At 34.5% G+C, this 22,842-nt stretch overlaps 1 protein-coding gene and 1 pseudogene across 2 annotated transcripts; one reads left to right on the top strand and one right to left on the bottom strand.

The window, feature by feature from the left end:
- Positions 1-1,455: 1,455 nt before the first annotated feature.
- Positions 1,456-2,884, bottom strand: LOC149570176 (glucan endo-1,3-beta-glucosidase-like). 2 transcript variants are annotated; one of them, XM_089822830.1, is made up of 2 exons: positions 2,754-2,884; positions 1,456-2,603 (listed from the first exon to the last, which is right to left on the bottom strand). In XM_089822830.1, exons 1-2 carry the CDS (start codon positions 2,863-2,865, stop codon positions 1,615-1,617), a joined length of 1,101 nt encoding a protein of 366 aa, XP_089678956.1. In that variant the 5' UTR covers positions 2,866-2,884; the 3' UTR covers positions 1,456-1,614. The 2 variants fall into 2 exon arrangements, with proteins under 2 accessions (XP_089678956.1, XP_089678957.1); XM_089822831.1 differs by having other exon boundaries at positions 1,456-2,595; positions 2,754-2,852.
- A 19,326-nt stretch (positions 2,885-22,210) lies between these two features.
- Positions 22,211-22,642, top strand: LOC149570175 (peptidyl-prolyl cis-trans isomerase PASTICCINO1 pseudogene; annotated as a pseudogene).
- The last annotated feature ends 200 nt before the right edge of the window (positions 22,643-22,842 follow it).

The raw sequence follows: 22,842 nt of genomic DNA, 5'->3' as shown, positions 1-22,842 counted from the left end.
ACATTTTTGGATACCCATTTGGCTCAAATAAAGGTTCCAACTCTCATAGTTCAACTATTAGTGCATTTGAAAATCCCGAAATTCAAGGAGCATGTATTTGGACCATCATTTCAGTAAACTAGAAGGTGTGAATTGGCCAGATGAATGTAATCATGATTTAGAGCATTCCAGAAAAAGAATCAGGTCAAAAGGCCCCACGACTTGAAAGTTATTGCAGTTTTTCAAGTTTTGGAGACCTCCTAAGAACGCTTCAAAGTCAGGTTTGGGGCATTAAATGACCTCGAAAAGGGTTGAAAAATGGGGGATGAGCAAAGCTCTCCATAGGGCTATAGAGCGCTTCGAGAGCTTTCTGAAAATGTAAACGGTTCGTCAATCGGAGCTACGGTTCAAAAGTTATGCCTCCCGGAAGTTCGGCTACCGTTTCTGGGTTCTTCTAGATTTGCACCGACTTCTAACGCAGATTCTGGAACCTTCTATTTTGTCAGTGGATGCCTACTAGCACTTTCTAGAATGTACTCCTAGTCCTTAACCCTCCGGGGTCTATTTAAGGAGATTTCTGGCATTGTAAAAGGCAGTTCGGATTGGAGCTTGAGAGGAGGTGCTAAAAGGAGAAATATTCTCCAGAGTTATGCTATTGTAAGCCCGTAGGGCATGTTTTGAAGTTTATTTTCTCTACACTGTTTGTACTAGCTTATTTTCTCAGTTAATATAATTCCCCTTTTCTATTGTGTCCATTCTGTTGTTGGGTTGTGTCCCCATCAAAAAGATAGGTATGTATTATATGATTTTGTGAACATAATATTTTATAGTATTTGACATTTTACTCTTATACCCAAAAAATTTATGGAGTTTGGATATCTATGGTTCTATAAATAGAGAAAAATAATTTTTCAATTTCAACTAACAATGCTTCATTTTGTGCTTAAAGAACAGTTCCTACTTCGAAAATAAAAAAACTATTATGCAACATTGCAATTATTTTTCAGTTGTTATTTTGGTTTAGAGATATGTTATCAAAACCTTTGATGTAGAGTGATAGCATGTGCTACTATCTCTAAAGTGATTGCATATGCTACTATCTCTAATGTGATAGATGGATCTCATTATGGCGTGTAGAGATCTACATTTAGTTTGCAAGTCAAGCGATTCTTTGGCCAATGTGTTTCTACACATTTGAGATCATGATCTTCCTTATTCTAGGGTGATTGTGGATCTACCATTGGACTATGTGTACTATGTTCATGGCCCCTCTCTCTTCAAGTGAATCATGTTTCTTAATTTAGGTTCAGATTATTGCATTTAATAATTATCTCTTATCTTGATGGTTTTTTTTGTATATGTGACCTATGTACATTTAATATTTATCTCTTATCCATTTGGTTCACTCTATATATTTAAAAATGACAAGATCAATTTCAAGTGGTACATGAATAAAGACTCAACATCCATATTCAATTTATAATAAAAATGTCAAATATTATAGCTTATTCATCAATGACTTTCCAGTAAGGAGTTCACAGTAGCGACAGCACATATAATGTTATTTGGGGTTGGCTTTTATTCTTACCGCTTCTGCATGGCCATAGCAAGATTATAGCTAAGCAGGGGAGCCACCTAGGGAGTAAAGTTAACGGGATAAACAGGGGACTTGTCAGGGTAGAAGAGGCCATAGTGTTTCTCCGCCTCGTCCCCTCCCTTCAGGTCCTCGTTGAACAGAGCAAAGATGAATGTTTCGATGCTCTTTCCTGGCCTCTTCAGAGTCCCTGCATTGGACAACACATGCTTTATCAGATTGTTGTTGTAAGTCTGGGCATTCTCAATCGTGGCAATGGAGGCCTTCACGCCAGTCCCATACGACGGCCAACCGCTTTCAGTGACCACGATTGGAATATTCGAATATCCCATGCCCTCCATGGCAGAATACACGGTGTCAACCATGGCGACAAACAAACTCGTGTAGCTGGGATCTCCGTTTTTGTTAGCGGGAGCCGAGGGCTTGAACAGAGCGTTGTCCAAGTTGTACGAGTCTCTGTTGCTGTCGTAGGTGAAATACGTGTACACATTCGCCATGAAGGGAGACCCATTCTCCGCCAGGAACTGCAGAACCGACTTCATCTCGTTCTGCACTTTACCGGTGAAACTCCCCTTTGTCGGATTCAGAGGCGCGAATTCCTCGATTATGTCTGTGAGAGCATGTGTCGTCGATACCTTTATTTCGCCCTGCAGATTCGCATTCTGAAGGGCGCTCTGGATGTTGTTCATCGCGGCGACCAAGTACTGGCCCTTGTCAGTCTTTCCCAACACCTCATTTCCCACCGCAATGTATTTGATATTGACAGCAGGGTAGTTGGCCTTTATGTTCTCATCCACCCACTTATTCGTTTCGTTCTGGTTCGACGAAATCCTCTGCAAGTCGTACGTGGCAATCCCCACGGTTAACTCGATCCCGGAATTGGCAAAGTCGTTGAATACGCTTGGCTCTTGTTTGAAAATCCGGTATTTCCCGATGTTGTTCGCTTTTAATAAACTCACCACTTCATCCTGCGACGGCAAGCTTGACCCTGACATACCATTGTTCACGCCAATCTTCTGTCCCTGCGCATCTGTATGCTCAAAAATGTGTCCAGGGACAGAAATCGAGATTGAATTTAAGGAAACCAGATTAATTCCCATTAATCACGCTACCACTAATTATTTGATTGTACAGCACTGAAATGCAGAGATATTAGAATAAATAAAATCAGTGAAATTACCTCCATGGACGGAGAAGCATAGGATTGAAATGCACGCAATCAGGAAAACGTTCATCTGCCCTGTTTTGGACTCCATTTGTAGATATAGGGAAAGGCGATGCAAGGAATACATGGCGAGGAAGAGTCTTTATAAGGAGGTCGATGATGACTATCACCTCTACCGGGGTTACTTCCGGATTAGCGCGTTTCTATAAATTGTTCTCGATTATAATTTCATGTTGAATCCGTCGTTCTAGAAATTATTGTTTCGTTGACTCGTATTTTCTGCCGATCTTTATGACCTGTGATTTTGTACAAATTAAAGTCTTGCAGAATACTTGACTACTTAAAGTCACAATGTAACTAGTTGACTATTTTTGGAATTTTATGCTTAGATCACATTCCTAGAAATCATGTCTCCTAGACTAAAATTATTTCTTAGACTTTTCTTCTCCATATTAAATAAGAGACAATGTGTCAAAGTTACTAATAAAAGAAAGTGGAGATATGTAGATGGAAATTAAAATAAAGAATGAAATGAGATATAAAGGAGTTAAAAAGGGATGGAAAGATATGAATGATATCTATTTATATTATTCTAGAGACCAAAGCTCTAATAACTCAATCATACAAGAAGTTTTCGATTGGAAGTCTCCCCACAAAATAATCTATTAAGGCGTATTCTTTAATCCATTCACAAGAATTATCAAAATCTTCAAAATCTTGAACAAGCAACACAACATCAAGGATACTAGTAGTTGTACCTCAAGGAAGACCATTAGCACAAACTTGTGAGGTTATTTGTTTGGGGTGTCATAATTGTCCATTGCCAAAGCTCCAACACCAACTTCAATAGTTGGGTGGAGGCTAGTTCAAGTCATTACAAACCTTTAGCTCCTACAAATGCTCTATAATATAAAAAGGCGCAAAACAAAAAGTACTACAACAAGCAACTCAAACGTAACAAAGAGATATAGATTTAATTAATGCATATTTGATAAAACCCAAATTAAAAAAAACACAAATAAATAGTCATTCGATCTAAACTTAAAAAGTAAGCTAAACATGATGATGTTCCAATGCTTTGTCCAAATGTCCATGAATCGATATGTTCAATTCCTTTATTGTCTATGTTGTTTGTTTAATCCTCTAGCAGTGGTAACAAATTTATGAGTTTTTTAAAATCTATGGTTGTCTACAACTATCTGTATGTTCTTAACTATGATTTTTGTTACATGGATCATTTGGTGCAATACATTTGAAGAGTGCAAATGAGATGAATGAACTAATGAATGGACCAAATTCTAAAACCGAGCCTAACTAATTCTTTAATTGTAAAAACTAATAAATTCATGAAAAATAAAATAATTCTGAACAAGTAAGAAACAATGAATTATGAGAAATTGCCAATTGATACACGATAGTTCTCTATATTAATTTGATACACTACAGATTATAGAGGACCACCTTGTTCATTCAATCTTATGAAAAATAAAAAATACTAAACCATAAACAAATACTAAAATTCTTAATATCTAGTACAAGAAACAAAGCTCTCAAGATGACTACTAATGCTTATTTGTCACAAGAAAACCATTTGGAAATATTTGAAATTGGAGAAAAGACAGCCACAAGTTTCCTTACATATGACCAAAGGAGTATCAATTCTATAGTTCTAAATCTGATATTGTCTATTTTGGTGATATTTTAGAGCCCTTGAGTAGCCAATTGAGCCTCCACAAGGAAATGGAAGAGGATGTTGTCTCCTAACCTCACACACAGTAATAATAAATAATAGAATGATAATAAATTTATATTGAACTCTAATAATTCAAGAAAATGATTAATTGACGACATAGAACTACATATGTTGCAGCGACTTTGAGGAGTCCATCTAGCGTAATGCTTTGTTTGTCCCCACGAACTTGGGTCATCCCCAAAAGTCATGGTCTTAGGGGAAGAGACCTTCACTTCAAAATGCTAACATGTACAAATAGTTGATCACACATGTATTAATGGTTCAACATTTTTTTAGCTTTCTTGGTTGTTGATTTGTCCATTTGTAGGTGAAAGTTCTACTTTTTTGGTTAGTGACTATTGGGGGATGAATATTATAGGTATCACACCAATGTTTTAAAATGACGTTTTTCAACAACTTCGCACTCCAAGGCCTCTTAGAGAGATCCATAAATGCTCAAACGTTAAAACCTTAGCTTTAAGAGACACACTAAAAAGATTGACATAATTTGACTTATGGTTTAGGAGATCTAGGTGCCCATAGTTAGCCTAAGTGACTATTGAGTCTCTTCCCCTAGTAGGCCAATTTTGTTATTAGTGTATCTAACCTATTCAATCAACACACACACACACACACACACACACACACACACACACACACACACACACACACACACACACACACACACACACACACACACACACACACACACACACACACACACACACACACACACACATATAGAATAGTGAAATTTGTGTTACCAACATATTTGCCAATGGTTAAATATATGAGTGTTTGCACATGATGTGATATATAACTACCATTTTTAACATTAATTAATTAAATTTAAAATCACCTTTAATGGGTTTGTGAATTTTAATTTAATTAATAAACATTAAAATAAGTTAGGCTAGGTTCAAACATTTAGGCTATTTAGTATATATATATATATATATATATATATATATATAATAGTGAAATTTGTGTTACCAACATATTTGCCAATGGTTAAATATATGAGTGTTTGCACATAATGTGATATATAACTGTCATTTTAAACATTAATTAATTAAATTAAAAATCACCTATAATGGGTTTGTGAATTTTAATTTAATTAATAAACATTAAAATAAGTTAGGCTAGGTTCAAACATTTAGGCTATTTAGCTAGCACCCAAATGTTTCATTCATTGTAATTTTTTAAACCATATAGAAATGGCTACAATGAGTTTGTTATAAGTATTGTTTATAGGATATAAAATAGCAAAATATTTGTTATCATATCATAGTGATTGAAGAATGATTAAAATTTAAAATTATGCATATTGGTTCATTTTTATTTTTTATGTTTTATTTTTTAAGATATATTGAAAATCAAATTATATCATGTTAAAAATAAAAATAAAAATATTCTATTGACAACTTTATGATGAAATGACAAATTTGTTTTTAGTGTTATAAATTACAAATGGTTTTGATTTTGGAAATCCTTTTGTCTTATACTGAAATACCCTCATGAAACACTTGATTCCATTATCCTCTTATTTGCAAATATTGTGTAATGTAATGGGTTGCTCTAATATTTGTAAGCACATGCACAAGAATCTATAAAGAAATGGAGATACAGTTGATTGGTGCAAGATAGTGAGTGTATGAAGATGATAATGGTGATAGCTATGACTCTCAAAGATTGCAACTATGTGAGAGCACAATAATTCTCCAAAATCTCATGTGAGGACATAAATCAAAGGCACTTGTTTGGATGTTAAAACAATTGTATTAATCAATTTTAAAGGTGGTATTAGGAAATTAATTTATAATGTTTGAAGCTAGAAAAAAAATCTATAGTAGCTTATAAAATATTGAAATTAAAACTATATAAACCCTAAATTGACATCAATACTGAGGGTAGGTCTCCATGTGGTCATTAAACTTATTTTGGCTACCATTTGTTGATCAATTTTCTAGAAGCACTTGGTGGAGTTGGTGGTCCCCCATGATTATGGAATCTTGTTACTTATTTTCATTTGTTAAGCAGTTGTTACTCCACTAAAATAGATGAAGATTCTACTTTATCATTTTCCTATCATTTAAAATATGCTTGGGAACACTTTTTATCTACTTAATTTAAGAAAAATTTAGGGTTAAACAATGACATAGGGACATGTTGAAAGTTTCATTTAAAAAAGAGCTCTTGTCAAAGATGGAGCCCTTGCCTTTCAACTTAGGAGGAGAAAATATTTTATTTTTTGAAGAGGTATTTTGCAATTAGAGTGTTAATTGCAAGTGTTCAATCAACACCGCAAATGTAAATAAAGATCATATACAGTTATAAAGGTATCAAGAAAATTTCTATATAAAACAAACTTTAACATGTATACCAATGAATCCTAACACTTAGCAACAAAAGTAGATGGGGGAGATAATGTAATAGTTGTATGAGAAATTGAGAATGCATTATTAGAATAATTATTCATATTCTAATTAGAGAAATGCATTTAGGTAGATTGAAACTCACAATTTGTAATTTGTGCGTATAGTTTGTTTGTAAAAGTTTAATACTCATTGACTATTTTTTTGAAATGAATAAAATTTAGTTTCATTTATAAAATTTATAATTATTTACATAGAAAATATAATAGAAAGATTAAATTTATAGGTTATAATGTGAAGATTACAACATATATAGATTTTACTTTTAACATCTAAAATTTGAGTTTAAATCTATTCTAAAATTAAGTGTAGTTTATTTTTCATTGAATCTAAAAAATAATTTATATGAACAATCAAAAAATCAAATAGAAATATTTTTTTAGTTTTACAACTACAACAAAAACTATATTTATTTAATTAACTTAAAAACTGTACAAAAAATTATAAATGTCTAAGTTATTAATATTCATGCAAATGATAATATTATATATACTATTTCTAATTCTCAATCTCATAATAATGTCTTCAATAAAAGAATTAGAATTTATCCATTTATACAATAGTTTAACATAACAAAATTAATTATTATTATTGAAGACCAAGTCCACAACTCTACAATTTTCCATTGCTAACTCTTTGCCTTGGTTCTATGACATCTCTCCCCTACTCCCATGTCTGGTCATGGGCGAAATGATGGGATACCTACTATCCCAACCCCTCTGGTGTGTAATCCTACCCCTTCCCTAGAGGTCCCCAAGATCCAATCTAAGCCTTTGGAGGCTACTACTAGCTTGGTAACCTCTCCGCCCACTAGTTCTATACAAAAAGACAAGATAACACTTGTTGATGGTAGCCCCTAAGCCCCCCCTATCTAGAAAGGAATATTTTTTGTCTCAAAGGTAGCTCGTGCAGTTGTTCGACCCCTAGACCCATTTGTATCCAAAGGGTTTTTCTTGGTGAAAGAGAATATTTTTAACATCTAAGATGTGATCTTAGAGGAAATGACTAAACAACTTGAACTTACTCTAGTTGGTTGTGTAGACACCTAAAATTGTTCAATTGAGCACAAATACCCTTTTCTTGATCGATTAAATAGATATTTATTATTTATTTGATTTTAGTCTTACCCTACCCTTAATTAAATAAATTTAAATTTATTTAATTACTTTCGTCTTTCCTTGATTTAAATAAATTTAGATTTATTTAATCCTAGCCTATTTCCTCTCATCCCACTTACATCTCATTCACTTTAATTAAGTAAATTACTTTGTTTACTTAATTAATCCCTTTTAATCCCACTTGGAATTAAATATTAAATTTAATTCTATTTGAGCACATGGCTCCTAACTTTAACCCTCACCCAACCTCACTTTCCTAACCTAACCCATCCTTCTAACCTAGGTCAATCCACTTATCCAGTAATTAATCCTAATTTCTAATCTAGTCACATCATTCATCATTTGCACAATCCTAATCAAAGGATTAGAAAATCCTAGTCACATGTGACATGTGACTCTTTCACACTTACACATTTGTCCCCCTTCACATGAAAATCAAGGTGTCTCACACATGTGTGAGAAACCTTGAGCCTCCAACCCTCTTACACATGTCATTGACCCATCACATCAAAGGTTGCTCACACATGTGTGAGCATCTTTCCCCCTTTGAATGGTCAAAAACCCTAATCCACATGGAATCCACTTGGCCTCCACCTCATGGACACTTCATTGATCCTGATAGATCTTAGCCCTTCATCTTGCATTAAATCTCAACCGTCTGCTTCATCTCATTTCCTATAAAAGGATAACCCTTTCCTCATCTCCAGAAGCATTATCTAGCCCATTGTTATGCTATAGGATTTGTAAGCAACCACATCCCTTAACAATGAAATCATCAACAACTTGGTGATTTTATGAGGTTCGCATTAGTGTTATTTTGAATGGTTTAAACTCTTTTGATTTCATGTCATCACTATTTACATGTTCTTTTTCATATTTGAGGTTTGCATGAATATGAAGGAATAGATTTTAGTTGCTTATTGTTTATTCCTTTGTCACATTTCTTGTATACAGGTTGCTTCCTTATTTTTAGACCCTCTATTAAGCTCCTTGGGAAATTGGCTACCTCTACTTGGTCCTTGAAAGAAAGTGTTAAATCAACGTGTTGGTTAATGGTATGTTTGTGTTCTCATTTTGTAATAAGGAAGATATCACTTATGTTCTATCTAATGGGTTGTGGTCTCTAGGATCTAATGTTAAAAATACTTTGACTATATATAAATGGAAGCCTATACTCAACCTAGTGGTAGACCTTAGAGGGGAGTTCTTGACTTGGGTTTGTCTCCTTGGCCTCTCTCTTGAATTTTGGAACAATAAAGTGTTCAAAGGAATTGTAGAATCATTTCGTACTCTCCTATCGGTGGATAAAATTACTCAATCTAAGTCTAGATTATTTTTTTCTTGAATTTGTGTGAGTGTTAGGTCAAAAAGGAGTTTCCAACTATAGTGACACTAGAATCTAATCTATGTTTCTTTATTTAGCCTTTGTTGTATGAGAAAGCATAGATGTTTTGTGTCAAGTGTAAAAGGTTTGGTCACTTGAATATCTCTTGCCCATCCTTTGTAAGAGGTCACGTGCCTCTAGTCAATATGGAGAAGAGCATAACCCACCCCCTCCCCCTTGTTGGGACTCAAAATTGAAACCCAAATTTTGAGTACCATTCAGAAATCAAGCCACATGAATGCTTTTTAATGCATATGTACCCGGCTATACTTTTGAAGCCTAAGAGGTGTTCAATGTTTCTAACACCTCGTATTCAATGCGTATATGTGTTCTATTATGATAAATTTCCATTCTGAGCCATTTTGTGAAGTCCCATTTTGAGCAATTGTGAAATCTGCATTTTCACCTTAGTGTCAAACAACGACAGGAGGCCTTTTTTGCATGTTAATATCTTGCACCTAGTTACGTTTCATGACTCACTTCTTTGGGAGTGTTTATTATCCATACCAGAGAGCCTATGTTTAAGATTTTGAGTCATTTCAAATCTGTTTGACTAGGTTTTCAGTCCCTCAACGTTGGTCATTTATTGTTGTCATGCTGATGTGAATTGTTCTAAATTATGGAAAGCCCTATCTGACTTGTTATAAATTTGACCCAGTTGACCAAAATGAGAAAATTTCTTTTGTGTTGCATTTTAGAGGTCATAGAATTACCATGTTTCAATTTTGAGCTCATGAAGAATCCGTTTGATTAGTTTTCAAATGCGATTCCAAATGCAATTTCAAACTTTTTACTGGTGTCAAAAGAGGTAGATTGGTCAGTACCCCTATTCGTAACATCCTAACCCCTAATTTGTGATAGGTGAGATTGAAAGGATTGTACCACTATGTTGTACTCTAAAATTTCTTCAAGTGTTCCAATTTTCAAACCATGATGAATTTTTCTACACACTTTCCCAGGTCCATTCTAGTTACAAAAAAAGTTTTTCTACCATTGTTTTAACCTGCAAATTCTGAATAGCTCACTTTGACTGCTTTCCATTTGCATCTTGTTATTCATCATGAGCCCAAATCCTATATTTATACTCTCCTCGTGACAGTGAATAAATGCCCCAGTTTTCATTTTCCCAAGTGCCTATTTACCTAGTTTTCAAAGCCAAATTCAAATGCAGTTTATTGTTTTCTGATATGTTTTCTTGCAAGCAATTCTAAGAGGCCAAATTTGACAATCGATATCTTTTGATTGAAAATTCATAATGAGAGGAGATTCAATAGGGTAAGAGATTTTAGAATAGAGAATCAGTGTGTCAATTCCTAAAGCCCAATTATTTGTTTGGGTCAGTTTTTAAAGCCAATTAAAGGACCTCCTAGCATAAAGTCAACAATCTGCAAGAAAGTGATAAAATGAGTTTTAATTGGTAGTTTAGTGACCAAATTTGATTTCAATCAATATGATAGGCTCAATAGATCAATTTTGCATATCAGTTGTTCGAAAATGATTTTTTTTTTAGTCGAGCCCACTTTGGGGCCTGACTAATTGCATAAGACTAATTAGACATGGGGAAATGAAGATGTTTCTATACATGAACATAATCATTAAGAGGTCAAGTTGTTTTATATGTCACCAATATTTGAAATAAATAAGAGGTTGTGGGATAAGAATTACTTTGACACAATCACAAGAAAATGGACTAGCACAAACACAATCAGCTCTACTTTGATGTAAGGCCAATGGAATAAAGTCTTGTAGAGGCCTAGAAGAATGACTGAAGTCAATTATAAAATAGTAGAGTGAGCAGGGCCAATACATGTAATTACTAACATTAATGACTTTATGTGCCAATTTACTGATATCAACCAAGGTCAGTGTCATTTGGTAAAAGTAATTTGTTTTTAATGTGAAAAGAAAATGCCCTAAATTGAACCAAGTGAATTATAGCATAAAAGCTTCCTCCAGGAACTCAATTGCCTCAAGTGATGATTAATTTTCAATTGGTTTCGAGTTTGTTCTTGGGAACCATGAAGTTACCAACGACAAGGGTCTATGAACTAGATGTGTTTTGGTCCAAATTTGTAAAGGGGTGTGCCTTTTCTAATGGCACCCAAAAAAAAGATGTATTGGGCCTTTTCCTAACTGATGACTATGGTCACCAATTAGATATAACTTATTATTGGTTTTCAAGCAAGCCACCAAAACCAAGAAGTTGTTATAAAAGGGGTAGAGTGAAGAATAAAAAAAGCAAGCAATTGTTAGGAATAGAGGGAATTGAAACTAATGGCAAAAGCTAGTGAGAAGAGGAAAAAAGAGATCTTGTCAGGCAGCGTGATGAAAGCTATAATTAGACCTAGTGGTGGTTCAACACATCCTTAGGAGGGAGACCGGATTTTATTCCACTACACAACTTGAATTGAAAGTGGTGTGGTTGTTGATTCCACAAGGTCAGAGTGTGGTGGTCGTAGCTTTCTGAAAAGTTTGATTTTGGGGAAGAGCAACATGATTCTAGGTTGGGAAAAGGGAATACCTTCAATTCTGAAGGGTGAGGTTGCCATGTTGAGAATAAAATTAGAGTTCCACTATGGTGATCAGAACTGTCCAGTTGGAGTTCCTAAAAATTATCTTGTGAGCAAAGAGCTAATTTTTGAGATTGACCTACTAAACTTCTTTAAGGTCAAGATTATAAGTGATGACTTGGGCATTACTAAGTAAGTTTTGTTTGAAGGTGAAGGGTGGGAAACAACTCGAGAGCCATATGAAGTCAAAGCCTGGATAACGACAAGAACCCTGGATTATCAATAAAGATTATCTTTTAAAGAAGGCAAACCTTTACACTTTACATTTGGGAAGAGAGAGATATCTGAAGGATTAGAATGGGGCATTGGAACAATGACCAAGAAGGAGAAGGCTATTATTTATGTTAATGGTTCTTACCTAACTGTAGCTTCCACCATGTCGTCATTATAAAGTATTTCTAAAGAGGTTCAATTTTAAGTAGAAATTGTTCAGCTTATTTAGGTGTGTGATATGGTTGGGGATGGATGTCTAATAAAATAGTGCATTAAGAATGAAAGAGGATTCAAAGTCTTAGAGTTTGCAGGGAAGTAACAAAAAAAGGGGGGAACCCCACACAATTTTGAATGAAGAGGTTGGAGAGGCATTTGAATAAATAATTGTTACCCATGGTAGAAGATGTCCCATATCAATTGAAGCCACGGGGCAGTGAAAGTAATGATATTCCCATTATTGCACATTGGTTGGGGATGGGATTGTTAAATCTTTAAATACAACTACACACAATATGCATTGTGTATTAAAGACATTGGCTTTTATAAGCCAAGAAAGGTGTGGGGCTAGTGGTCAGCTAGTTGAGGTGAATAAGAGTAAATTTTAAACAAATTGACTAATGTAATGACGTGGCACCAAAAAGACTGAGGCACAAGATTATGCCACGTGGAGCATCCTATGGTCACCACATTCCTACAAAATAATTTTTTTTGATGGATAAGTGAAGTGGGGAAGTGGGGAAGCGCCATGTGGTAGCGAGTCCACCTAGTAATGATAAGGCAAGATGGCATGATGGGCGAAGGAGCAATCGGGTAGCCAATGCGAGATTGCCACATGGTAGTGCCTAGTGGAGGAATAGGATGGTGCCACATGGCACTTAGTGAGTGATGAAGTGGTAGGGGTCAGACCAATCGAGTGCCCAGTCAAACCAAGTTTGATCCGAGGTCCAAGGATGAGAGAAAATGAAATATTTTTAAAAATGATTTTTAATTATTTTTTCTCACAGAAAGGGTACATGCATATTTTTAAATGCAAAAATGGTAATTTTCTAAAGTTTGAACTTTAGAATTTTTTTATTTTTTGAAAATTTCAAATTGCAAACTAGATAGTTTCAGTAGGGGGTATTTTTCAAATCAACTTTTAGGGGGTTTCCTGTAGGCGAATATAGGCATATTATATATCGCTGGAATTAGAAGAAGACAAACTTTTTGATACTGAGGTTAGTTTTTGCACAAGTGCTCATTGGTTTGAGTTATAGCCAGAAATGTAAAATTTGGGGCCTTTTCAATGAAATGAGCTCAAATTGAAAATGCAGTTACATGATTAGTAAAACATGGTAAGAATGCAGTTGGGGTCAATTTTGATCACCTTTTGTTAGTTTAAACCCAAAATTTTGCCAGCATTTTAGGAGGTTTTCAGAGTTTTGGCAAGCAGGATGGTCTTCATCATTGAATAAAAGATTTCTCAAGTCAATTACAGGAAAGTGATGAAAACTAAATCATATCAGGTGGAGAGAGATTAGAGAGATTATTTTCACTGCAAAGGAGGAAATTTCAAGTGGGCACATGTTGTCTTCAAATCAGATCTAGGAATTCATCTTCTTCTATATCTTTTTTTCTTTCATCCATTGAATGGGGGTTCCAGTTTTTTTTGGAGAAAATCTACTCACTGCTATGATACCATGGTTTTTGGTTCCAATTTTAATGTATTCCCAATACTATGACACCACATTTTCTTTAGCAATTTTTCTTGTATGAATAGTAGTAGGAACGATAATACAGCTAGTTCTAATATGTTAGGTGCTTTCATGTTTTGATTTCATGCAATTGATTGTATTATTTCAAGGAAATGAATACAAATGAGAAAGAATTTCATTAATTTCATTCTGATTCTTGTCTCGTATCTCAATAATTTGCAGTCTTATATGGTCTAGGAACAAAGAGCTAAGATCCATTTGCATCCATTTAAGGTTATATGTCAGATATGTTTTGCTATTGGAACAAAGGGCCAAGTAAATGCTTGATGTGTTTGACAAGGTTGCTGATTATTTGAGAAGGATATTTAATGAGAATGAGGTCTTGATGAACACCGATATTTGGTTCACAAAGTGATAGGATAGATCTGATGTCTGGGTATATGAAATATGTCCTAGTATCACAGGTGTATGTGATTGATTCATGGAATTGCCCAATAGATAAGGCACTGATCAGTTATAGGATCATTTAGTTTTGTTGCTCATACCTAGGTCTTGCTGATATCAACATATTAAATCATCTTTTCCCTTTTTATGTTGAAAGTTATTCAAAGTTTAACCCTCACTTAGCTTACCAATTTCATGAGTCATGTTCTTAGCTATTTCATGCTTGTGATTTCTTGGTTAAGTATAGAAGATTTAGGGGTTTCATCTGTTATTCTAGATCTTGATTATGCTCATTGCACTGGTCACATAATCAAATCTTAAGAGGTTCACCACCTAGGTTTTATAGAGCCTAAAGTGAAGAAGGAGTGTAGCCTTATAGTTGGCCCAAGTTCTTGGTGATTTGTGTCCATTATTGGAGATAGTTGCCCATAGAGGCATTCTTTCCTTGCATAATTGGTTATTCAAACTTTGTTAAATCAGGAGCCAACAAAATGGAAACTCTACTGGGGAGATAAGATGGAAATACATCTTGTTACAAGGACAAGAATATTTGGTTTTAATTGAATATTTCAGTCCTATTTTCAGTATGGTTTTGCCCATCTGAGTTAGCCAACAAAATGGTGACTCTGCTAGGGACTGTATTGAATTTGAATGGTAGACAAAGCTTGAGAATTTAACAAAAAGGAGATTCAATATAGTAGGAGAAGTGTGTAAAAAAATTGTAGTAGTAAGTTATTTGATGTGTTTTCTAGTTTTCTTACTCAAATATCATGCACCCCAATGATGCTTTGTTCAAGACAACAATATCTTTCAAGGTTGAATGTAAATTGTGTTGCTACTAAGTTTCATTTTCAATAAGTTTAGCTAGATGTTGTTTTCATAGTACTACTGTAAATTCAGACTTAGAATTGTTTAAAGATGGTTTCTCTCTTCTAAGTGTTTAAAGATTTGCAAAGTTCTACAAGTTGAAAATCCAGTTTAGATTTGTTATGCTATGAATTATGTTTTAAATCTTTCTCACAATTGTGAGTGGCGACTCTCTAAAGGATCTTTATACTAGTGTAGATTGGTTATATATTAATGTTTGCAGGACCTTTCAATTGAATTGTGCAGATCTGAAAGTTATATTAAGATATAAGGAAGAAGAGGGAGTATATAAGTTCTTGACTGATGAGTTTCAAAGTGTTGTATGATCTACTGTCATAAGAATTTTTGAATGATAAAAATGAATCACAGCAGTGATTTCATTTAGTTCTCCTCAAGGAGATGGTGGCTCTATAAGGTTTCGATTAGTGATGTGAGGAATTGAGACTAGCAGCTTTGCCAATCAACAGATCAATGTTTTCATACAACAATACTAAAGGTATTTTCCCACTTTCTTCACTAAATAGGAGAATGGTTTAATTCATCTTAGCATACTTTGTGAATAATAGGTTCAACAAGTGTTTTCATATGTTGAAGTATGTTCAGAGTTGAAATTGGTAGAGAGAATTTCATATTTGTTGCAAGTAATGAATTATGAAAGTAAGTATGGTGAATGACTTTTAAATTTGTAAGAAATGACAAATTTCTTCTCACCTAGTATGCATCCTGTCAATAAAATTTCTAGATCTATTTCTAGCAAGCGGTATACGCCATTAAATTTTAATGGCATTCATGGTTTCCCAAATGTTGTGTCGTATAATCTTAGAAAGTATTTGCCTAAGTTTAGTGGGAACCATGAAAATTCAGCCAGTCATCATGTTCAGATGTTCAGTGATTTGGTTGGTGATTTTGAAATTGCTCATGAAGACGTGCATATGAAGTTGTCTGTTTAGACTTTAGAAGGTGATGCTAGGGATTGATTTTCCTTTTTGCCTACAAGTTCAATTTCATCTTGGAATGAATTAATTTCAGCCTTCATGAAGTAGTTCAGGGAAAGAGTAAGCATCTCTGATTATTTTGATAAGTTCTTGAAAATCCAAATTGGGAATAGTGAATTAGTTCTTGAATTTAATATTAGATTTGCAAAGGTTTTAAATGAAATTCCTACAAGTTATAAGCCAGATGATCACATGTGTCTAATTGTTTATCTTGGTGCATTTGGTAAAAAGATGAGTTACCTATTGAGGAATAAAGAACCTAAGACTTTGCATCAAACATTCATGACAGCAATAGAGATTGAAAATAATATAAAATATGGCTTAACCCAAAGTCACTTTTCTAGGAATGTTTTTCAACAAGATGAGGTGCAAAGCACAAATCAATGTCATAAAGAATGTTTGATTTTAGATTAGCAAGTAGGTACTATTGTTATTGTAAGTCATATTGTTGAAAATTCAAAATTAAAGACATGTGAAGATGAAGTTTCTTTATTGCAAAGAATAAATGATTCCATTTTTGCTCAATGGAATGTACATGTTTCCAATATTACAACAACAGATGACAAAATTAGTTCACTTGATCAGTTAGGTATGCAAGAAATAAATTTAGTGGTTTCTTCTCCTAATGATAATATGCCTTTTGTTGAGAATGTTGTAAACTTTGAAGTTGAAGAGTATTCATCTTAGTATGAGGATGAAGAAGCCAAAAGTGATCTTTCAAATGATGAAGGTAAAGTTGTTGATCTGATGTACTATGAAGAGGCATCATGTGAAGACAATGACGAGAGTTGTTACTCGAGTCAAGGTGAGGACAATGCTAGTAAATGTGCATCTTCACATGAATTTGATGCAAATTGGGAAGAAGAAAGTAATGACAGAAGTGAGTACTCTTATGTAAGTAAAGGTATGAGTTCTTTTTCTAAATCTAAAAGTGGTGAAGAAGAGTTGTCTACACAATACAGGGATAAATAGATCGTTTATAATGGTGAATTGCTTAGTTGTGTGGATGAATGTCATAAGGGTGCATTCTGTAATAGTCAACAGTACATGAGTGATCCTAAGATCAATTCATCAACACCTATTGGTAAGATAAATAATGATAGGTTTGCAAGACATTCGAATCATCTTAATGGAGACAATGAAAGTAACTTTGATTTATAGTCTACATGCTTCATTGATGAAGTGAAAGATGTGTCTTCATGTGATGATTCTGATTTTTCTTCTTCATATGTTGAAGATGTCCATGATAGTGATGTTAGAAATAGTTTTAAATTTTTCACTAATCTGTTATATGGTGAGGAGTTTGATGTTGATCAACACATCACTTGTCATAATATCTACAAAGGTGCTTTGCATGGAGTTATTAATCCTTCGTTTGAAAAGCACATGGAAGTTTCAGATTTAGTTGAGAATGATTTTAATAATGATACATTATCCTACTGCTATGAGAGATCAGATTGTTCTTCTTCTGAGTTTGATACAAAAAATGATTATGATGTTGCATCTTATGAGATTGATAATAAGGTGTTTGACAAAGTTGTTGAAAATCAACATGCACCTTGTAGCAAATTTTATGATGAATACTTTAATGTGACAACTAATCTATTTGCTGATTTTAAAGAATCATTGAAGGACTTTGGATTAGTTTTAGATTTTGACATTGATGATATATGTGAGTACAAATCTGATTGCTCATTTGAGTATCATCAGGTTATGCATAAGAATACACATTTTCAAGGTATGTGTGACCTTTTTCCCCATGTTGAATATGAAGCTTTCATATTCGAGAATGATAGCATGCATGAGTCATTAAATGAAGAGGATTTTCAGTTTGATTCTGATAGTTATAAGCATGCTGATTAGAACTTTTGTAATGTGTAAGTTGTAGAAAATGAAGCTAGTTGTTATATGCATTATGAAAGTGAAGTTGTTGATTTAGTTTTGCTAAGTGAGTTGATTCAGAATGCTGATCTAAGTGGTGAAACTGATAGGAGAAGTATTTCCAATTTACCTCATGAAAGTTTAGACGAGAATCATATTTATAATAGAGGTAAAAAATTTGTTGAAGTTCGGTGGCCTAGGGCCATCATTTGTACATAGTAGAGGTAGTTGTTTTTGCTTTCAATAAAGCTATTCGAGAGGAGTTTTTGTTGTCAAGTGTGTGGTCTACTTCTTCCAGAGATTTGAATCCTTTCCATGCCTGCAAGGGACATGCATCCCTAGATAGAGCCACTATTGGGACTCAAAATTGAAACACGAAATTTGAGTACCATTTAGAAATCAAGCCCCATGAATGCTTTTTAATGCATATGTAATTGGTTGTACTTTTGAAGCCTAAGAGGTGTTCAATGTTTCTAACACCTTGTATTCAATGAGTCTATGTGTTCTATGATGATAAATTGCCATTCTAAGCCATTTTGTGAAGTCCCATTTTGAGCAATTGTCAAATCTGCATTTTCACCTGTCAAATAGTGATAGGAGGCCTTGTTTGCATGTGAATATCTTGCACCTAGTAATGTTTCATGACTTGTTGCTTTGGTAATGTTTAGTGTCCATACCAGAGATCCTATGTTTAAGATTTCAAGTCATTTTGAATTTGTTTGACTAGGATTTAACTCCCTCAAAGTTGGTCATTTATTGTTGTCATGCTGATGTGAATTATTTTGAATTCTAGAAAGCCTTGTTTGACTTGTTATAACTTTGAACCAATTGACCAAAATGAGAAAATTCCTTTTGTGTTACATTTTAGAGGTTAGAGACTTACTATGTTTCAATTTTGAGCTCATGACGAATCTGTTTGATCAGTTTTCAAATGTGATTCCAAATGCAATTTTTAACTTTTTACTGGTGTCAAAAGAGGTAGATTGGTCAGTACTCCTGTTCATGACATCATAAATCCTAATCCGTGATAGGTGAGATCAAATGGATTGTACCCCTATGTTGTACTCTAAAAATGCTTCAAGTGTGCCAATTTTCAAATCATGACGAATCTGTCTGCACACTTTCCTAGGTCCATTCCATTTGCAAAAAATGCTTTTCTGCCATTGTTTCAACCTGCAAATTCTAAATAGCTCACTTTGACTGCTTTCCATTTGCATCATGTTATTCATCATGAGCCCAAATCCTAGACTTATACTATCCTCATGACACTGAATAAATGCCCCAAATTTTGTTTTCCCAAGTGACCATTTGCCTAGTTTTCAAAGCCAAATCCAAATGTAGTTTATTGTTTTCTGACATGTTTTCTTGCAGGCATTTCTTAGAGGCCAACTTTGATAGTTGATATCTTTTGACTAATAATTTTTCATGAGACGAGATTTGGTAGGGTAGGAGATTGCAAAATAGAGAATTAGTGTGTCAATTCCTAGAGCCCAGTTATCTATTCAGGTCAGTTTTTAAAGCTGGTCAAGGGACCTCCTGGCACAAAGTCGATAATCTGCAAGAAAGTGATAAAATGAGTTTTAATTGGTAGTTCAATGATCAAATTTGATTTCAATCAGTATGATGGGTTCAATAGATCAGTTTTGCATATCAGTTATTCGAAAATGAATTTTTTTTTAGTTGAGCCCACTTTGGGGCCCGACTAATTGCATCAGACTGATCAAACATGGGGAAATGAAGATGTTTCTGTACATGAACATAATCAATAAGAGGTCAAGTGTTTTTTAATATGTAATCAATATTTGAAATAAATAAGAGGTTGTGGGATAAGAATTACTTTGACACAATCACAAGAAAATGGACTAGCACAAACACAATCGGCTCTACTTTGATGTAAGGCCTATGGAATAAAGTCTTGCAGAGGCCTAGAAGAATGACTGAAGTCAATAATAAAATAGTAGAGTGAGTAGGGCCAACGCATGTAATTACTAACATTTAATGACTTTATGCACCTATTTACTGATATCAACCAAGGTCAGTGTCATCTATTTAAAAGTAATTTGTTTTTAATGTGAAAAGAAAATGCCCTAAATTGAACCAAGTGAATTATAGCATAAAAGCTTCCTCAAGGAACTTGATTGCCTCAAGTGATGATTACTTTTCAATTGGTTTTGAGTTTTTTCTTGGGAACCATGAAGTTACCAATGACAAGGGTCTACAAACTAGATGTGTTTTTGTTGGAAATCTAATTGAAAAGCTCATTGTTGTTGAAGACCAAAGAGGGAGATTGTTGTAAAAGATTGTTTTCAATCATTGTTTTGCCATTGATGTCAAACTCTCTATATATAGGGATGATATTCACTTAAAAGATTCATGCACTATCACTTAGTTGATTGATGAAGAGGATTTGATCAACAAGATGTAACAATAGCACCTAAGGGAAAGGTTGAGTTATGATATTGTAATGAAGTGCAAGAATCAGTTAAGAGAATGGTCAAGTAATGTATTGATGAAAAACTCAAAGATATAAAGGTTGGTCACACTTAGATAAATTGGAGGAAGAAATTGTAACAAGGTTGACTGCAAAGCTTTAACTTTGATCATCAGAAGGTGCCGAGCAACTCAGTTGAAGTTGAGTAATGTCAAGTGATCTTCAAGTGTCAAGTAAAAGATCAGGTGCCGAGCATCAGGAAATTTTTAGTATGTGCTGAGTAATCTTCAGGTGCTGAGCATCAAGAAAACATAGTTAATGTCGAGTAACACAATATGTGCCAAGCACCAGTATTTCAATAGTGCCAAGTTGCTGCATTATTTCAAATGATGAAGATTCACCAAATCCAAGATGACATAGTGGTTGCATTTAATTTTGTGAACAAGTTGGAAGATAAGGATGATGAGTTGTTGGCACATAATCTTATGTGAACCATTTTTGGATGAATTCTAAAGGATTATTTAAGAAGTATCTAGAGGAAATAGAATATGGAATAGGTACAATGTATCCTACCTAATCCATGTGAATTGAAATTGAAAATTGGAAGAATCGAGTGGGAAAAGGAACTCCAAGACTTCTATTTAAGAAGTCATAGACCAAGAAGCAAAGAGTTGTTGATCTTATTGCTACAGAAGTGCCAAAAATCTGTGAAGTGATTAAAAGGGTGTCAAGTGTCAAGGAGGAGACATCTAGGAGAAGGAAGAGCACAAAGGCTCTTCTTATAAGAGTGGTCATGAAGAGATGATTGCACTAGTACATTGAGTATGGAGACTTAAAAAGACAAAGCTTGAAAGAAAAGGCAAGCAGTTAAGAATTGCAAAGATAGAAGGCCAGGCAAGGATATGAGCTGAGAGGTGATTTGAAATTTGCAAGATAAGTTGTATGTTGTAGTCAGGTCAATTTTTTCTAATACTCTCTAGCAATTGTATTAGATCTAAAAATCCTATGGACTTAGGTTGGCCTAACAACCATTTGTAAATCCTTTAACAAGGTGACATTCCAAGTGAATGTTCTAAAATCCTTTTACTAGGCCCACTTCTAACAAGGTGGTTAAATCCTCTAACGAGGTCACATTTAACAATGTGTGTTGTAAGCCTTTAATAGGGAAGGCCTTTCATAAGGCATCACTTCAGAAGGGTGAGAATTGAGTAGCATGCTACTGGTGGTTTTTCCCAAATTGGGTTTCCACATAAATCACTGTGTTATGTGTTGATTTCTTATGTGTTGTGCTTGTATGTTAATTTACAATAAATTGCTAATTAGAGAAGTTAAAATTTGGAAGAGTGAATAATTGGATTAGTTTACTGTATTAAGAGAAAAGTTTGAATAGGACATCTGGACCTTGAATAACTGATTCACCCCCACCCCACCACACCCCCCCCCCCCCCCCCCCCCTTCTCCCCCTCCCTCTCAATTATTCTAAAGAAATTCTAACATTTTTGGTATGAATTTGTAAAGGGGTCTGCCTAGATGGTGGCCAAAGAAAAGATGTCTTGGGCCTTTTCTTAAGTGATGACTATGGTTGCCAATCATATAACTTAGCATTGGTTTTCAAGAAAGCTGCCAAAACTAAGAAGTTTTTAGAAAATGGATAGAGCGAAGAATAAATAGAGCAAGGAAATGTTAGTAGTAGAGGGAATTGAAACTGATGGCAAAAGCTAGTGAGAAGAGGGAAAAAGAGATCCTGCCAAGCAGCGTGATGAAAGCTATAATTAGACCAAGTGGTGGTTCAACATATCCTCAAGAAGGAGACCAAATTTTATTCCACTACACAACTTGGACTAAAATTCGTGTGGTTGTTGATTCCACAAGGTTAGAGTGTTGTGGCTATGACTTTCCAAAAAGGTTGATTTTGGGGAAGAGCAACATGATTCTAGGTTGGGAAGAGGGCATACCTTCAATGCTAAAGGGCGAGGTTGCTATGTTGAGAATAAAATTAGAGTTCCACTATGGTGATCAGAACTGTCTAGTTGGAGTTCTTGAAAATTATCCAGTGAGTGAAGAGTTAATTTTTGAGATTGAACTGTTAGACTTCTTTAAGGTCAAGATTATAAGTGATGACTTGGGCATTACTAAGTAGGTTTTGTCTAAAGGTGAAGGGTGGGCAACAACTTGAGAGCCATATGAGGTCAAAGCCTAGATAACAACAAGAACCCTAGATTATCAAGAAAGATTATCTTTCAAAGAAGGAAAACCTTTACACTTTACATTTGGGAAGAGCTAGATGCCTAAAGGATTAGAAAGGGGCATTGGAACAATGATCAGGAAGGAGAAGGCTAT

Source organism: Cupressus sempervirens, chromosome 3, assembly GCF_028749045.1.
Source record: "Cupressus sempervirens isolate cs-2001-9-10 chromosome 3, ASM2874904v1, whole genome shotgun sequence".
NCBI lineage: Eukaryota > Viridiplantae > Streptophyta > Pinopsida > Cupressales > Cupressaceae > Cupressus > Cupressus sempervirens.
The sequence above is the reverse complement of the archived record's forward strand: the minus strand, read 5'-3'. Positions and strand labels throughout refer to the sequence as shown.